The 15,141-nt window shown below is 37.7% G+C and overlaps 1 protein-coding gene across 2 annotated transcripts in view; it reads right to left on the bottom strand.

Annotated features, from left to right (window-relative positions):
- ADIPOR2 (adiponectin receptor 2) overlaps positions 1–15,141 on the bottom strand; it is a 47,190-nt gene that overhangs the window by 8,338 nt on the left and 23,711 nt on the right. The window contains exon 3 of one of the 2 annotated variants that reach the window (XM_074902141.1): positions 1,240–1,362. In XM_074902141.1, coding sequence (XP_074758242.1) covers positions 1,240–1,362 — 123 coding nt within the window. The remainder of the gene's footprint in view (positions 1–1,239; positions 1,363–15,141) is intronic. The other variant, XM_074902142.1, reaches the window with a different exon arrangement.

The following is a 15,141-nucleotide window of genomic DNA, read 5'->3' as shown; positions in this document are numbered from 1 at the left end:
TCTCAATTCCATCAGATTTCTTCTTTAAAGGGGGAGAAAGTGTATGTGCACACATCTATTCTTGAAGGTGGTTCCAAACGAAAAAAAGTGTGCACAGGTGTTCTTAGCACTGCTTCAGTAACTTAAGATACATGCGGTCTTCAGTCTGGCATCAGAGGCACCACTGCTAAGCAGAGGGGTATCAGAGAATTGCTTTATGTACCGGGGTTGTTTCTGCAGTGTTCCTTGCATTTGTCGTCTGGCTAGTAACACAGGAGTGAGCCTGAAGAATCCTGAAACACTAAGTTTAAAAAGCTACATTCTTATTTCAGTTTCAACAACAAGAGCCCAGAGTTTTAAAATCAATTCACAATCTTTCACGAAAACAAAACTAATCAGAATAACCAACCCAGTTAGACTGGTCCTTAAATACATTAAATAAGAAAGTAACTGGTTTACTTCATGAACCAAAATTTGAATTGAGGTAGGAATAGCAGGAGGGAATTAATTTTACACAGTCCACCTTACAGAACATCTAAAAAGGGGAAAAGATGCATAGTAAAAATAAAAAAGCACAAAAAAAAACCCAAACAACAAAACAACACCCACACAAAAGAGCACCAACTAACAAGTGTCCTCTGTAAAAAAAAAAAGTTCATAAACCCAGCAGGAACAAGTATATAAAGGGTCAGTACTCCTTTCACCAAGCAAGGAGGGCCAGAGACTGCTACAGCCCCATGGCTCTAAAAAGTAGCAAAAATTGAGATAAGGTCAGTAATTACAAAATCTACAATGGATTTGTTTAGATATAGTCTTAATATAGCCTTGTTTTCTTTTCAAGTAAGGGACAAAGCTTATTCTACAATGGATGCAAATGGTGCTGGAAAAACAAAATATTTGCAAATCTGAAGATACGTAGGGAAAAATTGACCATCTAAATTAAAGTGCCTTGAACCAGAAGGCTTCTATTCTGATTCGCACTCAGAGGTATTTCTCAGGAGAGACTCCTCAGTTGCATGATCAGTTTTAGAATCTCATTTGTAATCCCTATTGTTCCGTGCTTTACCAGTTACTCATTTATGACAGACTGAGATCCTGAGAAGCTGCAGTGTTACTAGTTATAACAAGAGATGCTCATTCAGGGACAGCGTGTACCTGCTCTCCCTCACATTAGCAGCACAGTTGCTGCAAGTATAGTCTGTTGCCCACTGGAGCTTTCTAAAAAAGGAAGCTACTTCAGCAGTTTCCACATGTTCTTACCTTACACACGAATTCTTCCATTCTCTCCATGGCATGGTGGGCTTGTAGAAGAGGTGACATACCCATAAACCCTTCGTCTTCTTGAGGTGACTCATCATTGTCTTTATAATCCTCAGAACACTGCTGGGGAAAAAAACCAAAAAACACAGAGAAAATGCTTTGTAGAAAGATGAACAGAGAAAGATGACATTGTTTTACATGCAAAACTATGATTTGAGGTCTTGACAAGTAAGTGTTCTTTCCCTGCACAGCGCTGAGGAAAGAATTCAAAAGAACTAGCAAAAAAATTATTACATTCTTAGATATCTGAGAACAACTCAGATGTCTAATCCATTATCTATTTTGCACATGTTTTTACCAGGTCTGGAAGAAAGCAGTGTTCTTCTTTAAGTTATGCTTCATTAAAGCCCAGATACGGAGTCTGAGGCTTGCAGCCTATCCACCTCTAGGGAAGGATTACTTCCTATTTTATGTTTCAATGTCACTATGCCTGCCTTAATGCTTCTATAACATATCTGGCATTTTAGGATAATAAAAGGCAAGCTAAGAAGAGGAATCCATTTACCTTGTTCTAAGTGCTTCATCTCAACTTTTAGTTCAAATCTGAAGATCTATTCTGCTTAACTGACACTTCTGTTCAGCTCATAATCCAGTAATGTACATCTACTTATTTGTTTGACTTTCAAGGTATTTCAGAAACCGGTATGAAACTTTTGCCAGTTAGACAAAGGCAAGTTATCAAACAAAAGCAGTAACAGACATCAGTTTTAAGCAAAATTCAAGTAAAGAGAAACATCCATATCACCAAGTTGTACCAAGAGAATTATGAAAACAAAACCAAAAAACCTTAAGCCTGGATATTCAGCTGGTACGCATCACCACTAACTTTATAGGCATGAGGTTTGGTAGTTGTCTAACCTATGTTGACTTATCACATCATTTACATAATATAATACACTCTAGCTTTACATGTAGGAAAAAAAGCAGGGGGGCCACAACAGTTCTACATTCCTGTTTGCTTACTACAATGTTCATGACCCATCAGAGACTCCATTCAATGTTTCAACTTCCAAGGTAAACAAGTATGAGAAAGCTAGAAAAGAGAATGAAGCTTTTGTACCCTTCAGGCTTGATGTACAAAGCTGCCATGCACCTCGTAACCAAGCCAAGAAAGCCCCACAATCTGTAAAGACTGGCCTCCTCCATATTACAAGCCACAACACTTTTTCTCCTTCCTATTCCCCTATCAAGGTTATCAAGGATAACAAGGTTATCAAGGTTAACAACTTTGTTAATGTGCATTTGTCCCACATTAGAGATTCTCTTAAGGTAAGGCCTTATTAACTATTTCCCTCAAAAGTGAACTGAACAAGTTGCTTAAAACATTGATTTTATTTTTTTTTTTTAATAAACAAAAGGAGACTTCTTCCAACCTGCAGTGAGCTATCTAAATTCTTTAATATTTTGGGTTTTTTTTTTTTTTGAGAGAAATGACATGCTAATACATGCTTCTGTACCCAAGTCTTGCAGTAGGCACTGAAGCTTCATCTTTTAAAGAGGTCCCCCCCACCATGTAGTTCTTGACCCAATTTTGTTTATCCAGAATGGAGATTTTTGCTATGTAATGCATAGTATATATCCTTCACGTTTTATGTATGATTTCATATTTGTCCACACTAACAACTTGATTGACTAAATGGATCTTGTACATATCTGTGTCCCCTGTACTGTTTACTCACCTTCATTTATTATTCTAGTCAACACCCCTCTGAGCAAGTCTGGGCAATGATTTTATATTTAAATCAGATGATCGATATAAATATTGATCAGCTCTAGCCAGATCCTACAGCAGTATAAGACAGTATTAAATACACTCTCACTGCCTAGATTATCCCATTAACTCTATTGAGAAAGGCATCAGGCAACATCAAGATGTAAATAGGATTAATATCCATCTAAAATAGGCACATGTCCTGTTGGACCAGAAGGCACATTAACACAAATTTGGCTTCATTCTGACTCTGCAACATTCACTGACATTATTTCCCACACTGTCCATTTTACTGTCTTTTTCTACTAATATCTCTGTTTAGGATTCTCAGTTTTCAGCATTATAAATAATTAACTCAAGGTCACAGAAACATAGATTGTTTTGCATTGGAAGGGACCTTTAAAGATCATCTAGTCCAAGCCCTGCCATGGCAGTCTGGATAAGATATCTGGCTCATCTGCACAGTCTTACAAACCAAAGAAATCTTGTTTCCAAGAAGACGCCTTACAGAAAAGCAAGGCTGGTGTTTAAGTTCCAATGTACTTGATACAAGAAGCACTGCTATGCCTTTTAGCTACTGTAGAATTCCCTTTCCTAGTACCTCACAATGACCAGCTGGAATGGGGTGAACAATTAGTAATCCTCAATGTATAAAACTGGGTGGACTGAAGGAAAAAAGGTCCCTTATGGAATCAAAGCCTGTATTCATTGCAGTCTGCCCAGTGACTCAAAGCCAAAAAAATGTTCATTTCCCCCTCTCCACATACTTCCATTTCTAGAATGATGGGAAGGTTTAAATTTGAACAGACTGTAAAGCTTGAAGAGCACAGCTATTTATGAACTAGTCCAAAATCTCTGCATTTTGGCAATGTGCCTACAAACAAATCATTACTGAGCTTCTTTTAGTGATAAAAAGAATTCATATCATATATACAGTCCAGATTAGTGCCAGAAAATGGAATTGATTTTACTATCTCCTTCCTGCCATTAAACTGCAAAATTAGCATTCAAGGAAAAAAGCTAAAGCTCAGCTTCTTAGTCCTTTTCTCGCTAAGGAGGCAAAAAATGAGGTCCGTTCTAGAATGTCTGTCCTCTCTCCTTCCTGTAACGTCCCATTAGAAAGAACAGTAAACTGTCCTGGAAGCTGGAAATCTATAGTTGGAGTGCAACACCAATGCCAATTTTCATTTGGAAATCTGAAGGAGTCTATTGACCTTCAAATCTTCAGACAGTGACTGAAGGGAAAAAAAAATTACAACTTTTCTGTTCAGAAGGCATATTGTTGTAAAATTTCCACTGTGACAAGTTCCTTTGTATCTTAGGATTCCAATATTCTCTTTTCTTTGGCTGACTGTATTAGAGATTCAAGAATAATTCTAGAACATAAGACAAGCATATGCTTTAGGACCTGTTTTGAACTATTTCTAAATTCTGCCCACAGAATCACCTTTTAAAATGGGGAACACATTGAGTAAATAATCTTACTTGCCTGAGACTGTGCAAGAAATCATAACCCAGAACAAAACTCTAATACTTTTAATGAAGTATGGTATATTCTGAACCAAGTGCTTCCAGAGTAGTTTTTGCCTTTGTACTTTCTAGATCGTTGGCCAAAAGGCTTTTCACTCAGTTAATGATTCAGATGTTCTTTAATGTCACCAAATTTACCCAATTTCTTTTAAAAGCAATCTTAAATTTTGACTAAGTAATTATGTGAAATCTTTAGAGCATTTAAGAGTATCTTAAAACCCCTCATTCGCTTGTAACAAGCAAACTTTTTGCAATCATCAGCTGTCATTATTCTGCTGCACATATGCAGCAATGCATAGAATCAGTCTTTCATATAAATCAGAAATCATGGCTTCTGTGTACCTACACTCTAGAGGGTCTGGACACTTAATTCTATGGTAATGACAAAAAACCCTTCCAATTTTAACCTTAATCCCTTTGCAAATTCATAGTGCTAAAGCTATCAAACACAGTACAGTTACCTAATGAGTATCTATAAGTACAGAAGTATAAACACATGCCAAGTTGAATAATAGTACCAGAGAATAAGCTAAACCTGAAGGCCAAGTGACGACAGGAAGAAAACAGTTTTACTGGTTTATCCATATTCACTTTATTTTAAGAAGCTTTCCAGATTCTTTTGTGATAACAGTGATAGAAAAGAAGGTAAAAGAAAGAGGTAGAAATCAGACTTAATGATACCACTTTGTACAGAGTTCCAGGCAACACACTTACAGGAACAGATCATCTTCTAAACAAGAATTTCTGAGTGTACTTTGGTAGGAATAGAAAAGGTTTAATGCCAAAGCCAAGACTTAAAGCAGCAAAGCAAAAAAAGCAAGAAACCCAAGAGCTTAGTTGCACAGTACCCATCATTAAATAAGTTTAAACATTAAAATCTCAGTCTTTTATAGCAATGGCACAAAAGTTTAAGAAGTTTACATTTAGTAGAAGACTTTGTTGCCTGAATACAGTCCAGAAGTCAGATCACATAGTTAAAGACCCTGTTACAGAGAAAACTGCAGTAAAACCCGCTGTAGTAAGCGTAATATACTTCTCTTGTCTACTGCAATAGTTTAACCTTCTCGCATAGATTAACAGTTTTTATACTATCACTCTCAAATCTGTTAACACGTGCGTGGTTTATTAATGCCTTTACTGAGGCATGTCAGAAATCAAGTCACAACGGTAGAAAAAGATTCCAGAAATCTTTTCCCACTTTTGAGAAAGTTGTATTCTCTGTACTTCAAGTGGTAAGTGTAGTTTCCTGAAGTCTATAGTTTCTTGATGTCAGTTGAAAGATGTCTAGAAAGTTTGAGAGTTTGTACATGACTACTATTAGGCTGTTTGGAAATTAATTTCCATTTTGTAATGTGATTTTCCTTGTATATGTTTCAGGAATAGCACCTTCTCGACTGGTGTACTGTTATATATTTTTGAAAAGCTCATTTATGAACTTTCACGCTGTATAATTAAATTATAATATAAACTGCATTTTTGACAAATTTTGGAGGTTGGAAGTTCAGATGTCAACAGCAATTTCGACAGATCTACTTCTACGAGTTCAAACTTGGACGTAATGCAGTGCAAGCTGCTCAAAACATCAGTGAGGTATATGGCCAGGGAAGTGTTAATGAACAGACAGTGCAACTTTGGTTCCAAAAATTTTGACGTGGTGATTTCGACCTTGAAGATCAAGAAGGTTGCGGACATCCTTCTGCTATTGACAACGATGAATTGAAGGCTCTGGTGGAAGCAGATACATGCACAACTGTTCGAAAACTTGCCAAAGAACTCGGGGTAAGCACATCAACTGTTTCTGAGAATCTGAAGAAGATTGGAAAGTCAAAGAAGCTCAACAAATGGGTGCCACACGAACTGAATGAGAACCACAGAAATCACTGTTTTGAAGTGTTGTCGTCGCTTCTTTTTCACAACCGGAATGACCCATTTCTTGACCGAATTGTGATGTGCAATGAGAAATGGATGCTCTACGATAACCGGCAATGATCAGCTCAGTGGTTGGACTGTGATGAAGCTCTGCAGCACTTCCCAAAGCCAAATCTGCACTAAAACAAGGTCATGCTGACTGTCTGGTGGTCTGCTGCTGGTTTAATCCATCACAGCTTCCTGAATCCGGGTGAAATGATCACAGCAGCAAAGTACGTCCAGCAAATCAATGAAATGCGCCAGAAACTTCAATGGCTGCGCCCAGCGCTGGTCAACAGAAAGGGTCCAATCCTTCTCCATGATAACGTGCGGCCACATGTTGCACTTTCGATGCTGCAAAGGTTGAACGAGCTGGGCTATGAAACTCTGCCTCATCCACCGTACTCACCAGACCTCTCGCCCCCTCACTATCACTTCTTCAAGCATCTCGACAGCTTCCTGTGCGGGAGATGCTTCAGAAACCAAGGGGAGGCCAAAACTGCCTTCGATGACTTCATCGCCTCCAATTTTAAGCAACCGGAATAAATATGCTCGTTTCTCGTTGGCAAAAATGGGTTGAGCTGAGATATGCCACTTCAAACATACAGGTTGAAATCGGCAATTAATTTCGGAACAGCCCGATACTTGCACAGGTGACAAGCAAGTTCTTGTTCATCACTTCAGACTGCAGTTTTGCTAGAAAACATCATTAATCTATGTTCATTAGAGTGTGCAAACTGAAACATCAATCAGACTTGAATCTGACAAAAGCAGAGTAAGTTTCTTGTCCCTCACCCCCACCTGCCTTTACATTGCTTCTGGCACTCCCTCCGATCCTCATATTTTTTGCTAGGTGAGCTTCCTGTTTGATAATAAAGTTGGTTCAGGTAACCAAGGGATTTTAAGGAGTTCAAGCTAGTGCAACAGAAACAAAGGGAGCATCATCTCCCATTTTACTGAGATCCACTGCAGAATACTTTCTGTGGACCATGTGCAAGGCCAAGTTTCTTTTCAACACTTATCAGCTGGATGTCAAATGATCTCCAGTCCCCCTTTTTGTAGTGTTCACCAGTCAGAAAGGAGCCCAAGAACTTAGCTAGGCATGGATTAAGGGAAGTTAAACTAATGATCACTTCAATAGACTGCTGTATTCATGAAACCTCCAGCATCTTTCAGGACTGCACTTTCAGAAACTTAAAATTTTCACTGGTTGCATGTATGGTATTTAATGCAGAACCAGAAGTGCACACATTAACCAGTAACACTAGTAACTGCAATACAAGTATCCTAAACCCCAGAAAGGGCAGAACTCATTCTATGGTATGGTTCCTTTTTAAACAGAGCCATCACTCAGTTACTCAAGGGCCTAACTGACCATGCACATAACTAGGTAGTATTAAGTTCTGGAGTTAATGAAGTCCCATGTCTCAAAGCTCAACTGTCTGTGATTGGCAATTCTCTATCAAGATGACACCAGTGCCCTAAAGCTACCATCACAGGAACTGCCAAAGTGTGATGCAGTCTGAATCTCTTCTAACATTCTTGCTGCTTCCTTCAGCTGTTGAGAGATGCTCCCCTGGTCTTTTGATCTGTGTCCTAACAGAACTCTGCCTTGGTACATCATTGTAACATAGGCAAGTTCAGAAAAAGTAAATATCTTGATTAACACTGAATCATAGGATATTATACAACTCAGTACTTATATACAATTCTCTTCTTAAAATACAAGTAAGAAAACATATGTCACTGCATTTACAATACCACTGTTATCCCCCATATTAAACTGAAGTCAGAAAGTCTAGACACGACTTGGAGTTTTTGCTCTTGTTTATCTTGATCTCATCAGATGAATGATTAACAGTGTTTAACATGACATTCAAGTCATTTAATGTTTCTTGGGGCAGCATGCCAGATTCAGTAACTTGAGAGCATTCAGCATAATGGCCGAGATGCATTTTTATATTATGGCCTTGTATGTTATTTTTCTAATTGCAGTCCTGTAACATCCTTTTCAGCTAGCCAGATTGCTTTTTTTCAGCAACTCTTCTGTGCCTGTTCTGTCAACTGACCTTTTATCAACTGGTCTTTTGTAAAAAGAAAGCAGCAGTAGGTGGTGTAATGCCAAGCCATTTCTCCTAAGAGACTGTTGTACATTTTTCAGAATTTCGTCAGTTTATGTTTTTTGGATTGTAAGTAATTAACTGGAAAAGCACAGCACCTTAAAACTTTCCCTGACTTCTCCTAACTTTTGCATATACCAAGTTATTCTAAAACAACAGCTTTGTCATTTAGAGTTTACATTCTCTCTTAATATGACAGGCTTGTAAACACAGACACACCACAGTTTCCAAAAAGCTAACTACATTCACTCTCTAAGCAGCGTGTGCAAAGATGGTTTTGCTGTCACAGGACCAAAAAAAAGAGTCTTTCATTAGTGCTGTGCCAAAGACCCTTTCAGTCTATTGGTCAAAATGCTAAGTATTTGAAGGTTCCTGGAGTTTAGTATTTTTCCTTTGTAGGTCACCTTCTTATAAAAGTTACACTCCATTTAATACAGCACTTGGAAACAGTTTTATACAACTGGTCATGGGTGACTGCTTGCTGGCACTCATTAAAAACAAGCACTAATATTTAACACTCGTTTAGGAAATAGTCCTAGGACAAAGTCACATTTTGGCTTCAGCGACTTTGCTAATACACCCTTATTAGAACTAGCTCCCTTCTTAAATATCTTCAGATGAAAATGGTCTGTTGAATCTCTAAGCAGTAGCAACTACTGATTTTCTATCAACGTTGAGTACTTGATAAGGACCAAAGACATCAATGTCCACATTGTGTTCCTCAGCACACTTTGGGGAAAAGCCTGTAGAAATTAGCTTCTAGTACAGATGATTCTCATGTGCCATTTTCTAGTCCTCTGTCATTGTTAAAAACCTGACAGCAGAAAAAGAAAACAAGCATGCTTGGTTTACAGAAAAAAAAGTTCTGATAAAAAAATAAACAAAGAGACTGAAAGTGTACTGCTGAACTTAAGAGCAGAGTCAGTCAATCTAAAACAGAGTAAGGCGCAAGTTAACCCACCACTACAACACTATTTTCTCCTGTATCACTGTGAAAGGCCATCACGTTCCCCATTGCTGTCCAAATAAGGCAGATACAATCTCTAGGAGAACAAAGGCAAAAACTGTGGAATCTAACCCTTGTCCAGGGAAACAGCTGTGCCAGTGAATTATAAACAAAAGCACTCCCTCCCTCTCCTAGTTTCAACACATAGCACAGCAAGCAATGGTTACAAAACCAGCTGGCAGGCAGCAAACTCAGCAGAGCACCAACACTTCTCTCAAAGAGCTAAGACTCTCCAGACTAATAGGAGACAGTTGAACCCAGTTGCAAACCAATAAGCCATAACCTATTACAACTTTCTTGTTAACTCACATGAGACTTTTCTGGGAGACAGGGCAGATGCAGAGACATGGCCATTTCCCACATAATGACCCTTCTGGTTGACTAGGTCACCAGTTTCTGTCTTTTCTGCAGACACTCAAGCTCTAAAAGCCTGTTAATAAACCAGGCACATCAACTGTTAATGAAGGATGTATCAGCATTCAACCAGCTGAAGCCTGTGGAGCCTGGAAACCATCTCCATAGACATATCACATGTCTTCATACTGTTTTAAGTGGGAATACTTGGAAATACTCTGCTCTGTGTATCCAAAAATGCTTTGTTGTACAGAGAAGAAAAAAAAAAAACAAGTCAAGATACTAGAGTCAAGCACTTAATTCAGTGACTAGCAGTCTGAGTAAAATACGCATTACTTCCAGTGCTTAGAACAGTAAATGAAGGGGAAACTCAGATGTTAAGATCTTTTGATCTGAAGTAAAATGCCAATTCACATGCTTTCAAAGACATAACATTCTCTCCTGAGAGTTGCAAATGAATAGGTGATAAAGAAGTCTACAGAATAACAAATTTTTAACATAAACTGCTTTAAAAGAAAGGCAAACACGTTTTGGTGAGACCTTGAATTCTGTTGTTATACCAGACCTCTCCCATACACACTCAGAGGACAATTTCTACCAATGAAACCTATAATACAATGCAGGAAGAAGGCAAATACATAAGTAGATGCCAAGTTTTTAATCATAACTTCAAAGTACCAACAGTAAAATGCTACACTGAAAATAAAGCTACATGGTTTCAAACTGAGCAAGACACTTGCAAGTAAATCTATAAAGGAAAAAATCTAAGGCAATCAGAATTTCTGAATATCAGCTACAGAAAGACTATTAAGACTCAAATGTCTAACTTTGGCCTTCAAGACTTCACCTAAATCTTTTTCACTCAGATAGCATGCACCATATAAAGACATTTTATACGCACCCTTCTGTCAATGCCAAAACTATTATTATAGTCTGTTTCTGTAGATAATATGTACACACTTCTGTAACAGAAGGGCTTCGAATAAGTTCTATGATTCAAGCTAAAAGCCTCGAGTCATTTGCTCGCCTTCAATTATTCTAAAACTTTTCTTTTGTACCTGGGAATCTCGTACATCCTTCTGCCTCTCTCCTTCAAGTCAGTTCAGTATCTATGCTCTAGAAAGACTCTTGTAGCTACATGTAGGTATTGTGAAATTTGTCAGTGGTCAAGTAAGTTCCACTTGAAGTCAAAACCCATGCTCCCTGAGAAGCACTCCAGATGAGTATTTGCCCAAATTTCTTCTGTCCATTCAGATGACTTGAGATCTACACATACCTCCTCCCAAACCCTCACTGTAGGTTATCATACACTTTAGAGCAACTAGTCTCCACTTCATAGGCGTACTGCAGTGCCACAAAGGACAACTGCACAAAGCAGCTCAACTGCATGAAAGGAATCATCATTCAGGAACATGAAAGCCTGAGGACTGGAATAAAGGCAAAGAAAACGGTTCTTTTGTTTACCTCCTGTCACTGACAGGTTAAAGCATAAAACTAAAGAGTCAAGCACAGGTTTTTAGGGCTGCATAAAGAGCCCATTCATTAGGTTATAAGAAGTCACATGCATTTGATTGTGTCATCTTAACAAAGCCACAGTAAGAGAGACTTGTTTAGGAATCATTGCTGCTGGAATTACAAAGGCAGTTAAGACACAAACTCTAGATGCTGTCCCACAGGCTAGGCAATCCAGCATGCTACAGGAGGGAAGCACCTCCTGAAAAATGCCTTATCAGCACATACACAGTGTATGTAAACTAAAGAAAGGAAAAAAGTTTAAACTGCTGAAAGCATGAGAAGAATTATGCAGCTTGCCTAATTCTTTTCTCACAACCAAATCCTTAACATTCAGATAAACAGTCACTATTTCTCTAAGTTATAGAAGGTACACCATTAATCTACCACCACACTACTTGCATGTTTAAACAAGATAGCAAGATGTGCATCTCTTTTTTGGAACAGATCCTTGGAAGAGTGAATAATCTAAGAACATATATGCACTCTAGGACAGAGCACAGTTATGGGATAGAATACAGACTGAGAGGTTCAAGTGTAAACGGATATTGATTTTATATGATCCAGATCTTCTCATAAGCATTATTATAAAGCTGGCAGAAGGATGCAATTTTATTATTATTTTGGAAGCATGCTCAATACAGCTAATAAATCCTTGCTATGTGTATTCAGTGAATGTTACGGTTTACAGAAAGTAGGACCTTTAATGTAATTTTTAGTTCACAGCTATGCAACCACTCAGGTAGATTACTAGTGCCAGGGACAAAGGCCTCAGAAAAAACTTTTAGCACTAAATTTGATTTCTTAGTATCACCTCCTTTTTTTTTTTTTCCATGAAGATGCAGTATTTCTGAAGGGGACCAATATTTTGGCCCATCAAAATGAGAAATACATAGTATACAACGCAAGCTGTGGGGGAGATGGAAAATAATTCTGAACAATACAATGGTATGCTTCCACATTATCTCCTCAGAAAAGGCTATTAAAATAATTCAAAACCAGCTACTACCTCTTAAGAGCTCGAACTGCTTCCTCCTATGAGTGGAGCAGAAAGACATACAAGTAGGTAGAACAAAAGGAATCTTGTACAGGAGAGTTTGGGGCAGATTTTATATAAATGAAAGAGTTGCGATGATATAAATAAGGTAATAGGAAGCAACAGGAAAAGTAAACAATGCATTTATCACAGGATAAAAACATACACATTTTTACACTAATACCTCAAAAGTCTTAGGCCCAGTAAATATTGCAGAAGTATTGTATTTATTAGAATACATCTACATAATGATATTCAGGAAAGTCAATATGATTAGCTTGAGCTTGTCATAAGTAGAGATATTTAAAAGCAGATTTCTAAAGGCATATTAAATGACCATGGTTGTTCTACCATCAGGACACTATATAGCTCTCATTCACTTTCCTTCTTCAGCATAGGAATTCCTGATTGTTACCACCAGCTTCAACGTGGTTGCATTTAGCCACTAGAATACTAATGTAGTGGGAACCATCTGAGTCCTTTTACAAGGCTATGTTTAGCTTGTGTGCCCAAGTACTACTGCCATCTACAGAAGAACAATAACCTTATATCACTGTCATATAAACAGCCTCTTCAAAACCAGAGGAAAGCTATGCTTTTGAACTAATAAGTCATCTCTACTGAGGCAGTTGCATGTAGCCAGAAAGTACAGTAGAGCAGAAAAGTGAATCCTAGTTGGCATTTGAGCAACAGCTATGCTGAGGCTTATATGAGCCAGAGGAAGCTATATAGCATAATGTTTTTTCCATATTATTTCGAACACTGCAGTATGTCACGTAATAAAGGCTGTTTGGCAAGCTAATACTGGTACTTTTGACAGCAGAGTGTTTTGGGATGATCCATCTAAAGCATCAATTATTCAACCTTTAAGAAAAAAATTTAGATACCACAGTATTAAAAACAAGAAATCACAGGGGACAGGAACAGGCTGGTACAAAAGTCAAAAAAGCAGAAGACCATATAAGGCAGAGAAAGTGATGCAGTTCAAGATCAAACAACAAGGCCTAAATGGCAAAAACAAATCTCTGTGGCAGCATTTTAGGACACTGGGAAGAGAGAAGACACCAAAGACAAGAAAGCTAAATATTTGTAGTGAGCCAAAACAAAAGAAACAGATACTTTTGCCATAAGGATGAAAGCAAATAAAAAAAAAAAAAAAAACAAAACAAAAAAGAAGACACATGATAAGAATGCCTGAAAAAACAGGAGAGAATGAGTGTACTTTAACCTTTTTATTTTCAAAATTCTAAAATTAAACACTTTGACTCATCCAAATACTTCCTATTTAGCTGAGCAAATGTACAGAAAGAATTATAGATCATAATCAGTTATGGACTTTTACTTCAGGCTATTCCATCTGCAAGCAAGAAGTAACTCACATTATTCAATGTCAGAGACAAGAATGAAAATAGTCTTCAAAAAAGATGGTTCCAAACACACTGTCAGATAAATATGTGTACATTCAAATTATATGCTAGTACAACTCAACTTTTTCTTCTAACGTTAGCAAATTCAGCTATTGGCTAAGACTTTGCACCTTATACACATGCTTTACAACTTTCCACATAACGCAAAGAGAAAGCCTAAGTAATTTCTTGTTTGCATGATACTGAGAATGTCCTACAGAAGTTATAGCAGTGTACAACTTAACGGTGCATTGGTTTGGCTTATTAGCCATGAATGCCTGTTCTGACTTCTCATTGCAAGGACACTTGAAACTAAATTCCGTAAGGGCTCACACTAATCAAGTTAAGACAACCTAATACAGGTTCTGATGTCAGCTGAACCATGACAGTGGTCCATGCACACACCCAGAATCTGTGACAAATGCAATTACAGCAACAGCTCAACTCTTCTGCACAAGAGGCTACATTAAGGAGCATCAGCATGTTTTTGCTGCTGGCTAAAACCACAGACTTGCTGTAACCGAGTTGATACAGTAAACTCATTAAGCCATGATAAATTTAATAGTGAGTTTAAGATTAATGTCTCTTCCACTTAACTGTGCTGATATCCATCTGTATATATCCTGGGAGAAGCATTAATTACAGTTCTGAAACTCTCTAACCAGAAGGTACTTTCCAATGCTTGGACATTACCTTCATATAACACCTAATTTAAACTGTGGGATGCTTTTTCCACAGGATGTTGTGGCTGCTGAAGTTTACAAAGGTTCATGCACCAAAAATTCAAAAACATTGCCACTGGCTCAGATCTGTGAGCTACTGATTACTAAATACTGGGAGAGTGTTCTAGTGAAGTAACACAACATGCTTCCCCATCCTTGTACTGTTACTTCTAAGCCTGTTACTGGCTACAGTCCAAGGTAGGATATGGGACACTGTGGATGTTTGGTCTAATCCTGTATAGTCATTCTTCCAACAAGAATGCTTGTAAACAGATTCTTCTGTCCTAATCTCTAAAATTATAGCAAATAGCAAATTAGATTACTTATCTGAAGTAATAAGATTCAGATTACGTTCAACCAGAGTCAATATATTTTCTCCTTTCACTTATAATTATTTAGAAGTTACAGAACAAAAATGTTTTGATATGAGCAGTATCTCAACAGAGAACAAACCAATGTTTGTTCTCTGCTGAGATACTGCTCATTTCTTTGAGAAGGGAATAAAAAATATAAAAGTTGGTAAATTTACATTTATGC

The sequence above is a fragment of the Athene noctua genome, chromosome 3 (genome assembly GCF_965140245.1).
Source record: "Athene noctua chromosome 3, bAthNoc1.hap1.1, whole genome shotgun sequence".
NCBI classification, from domain to species: Eukaryota; Metazoa; Chordata; class Aves; order Strigiformes; family Strigidae; genus Athene; species Athene noctua.
This window is presented reverse-complemented; position numbering and strand designations above follow the sequence as displayed.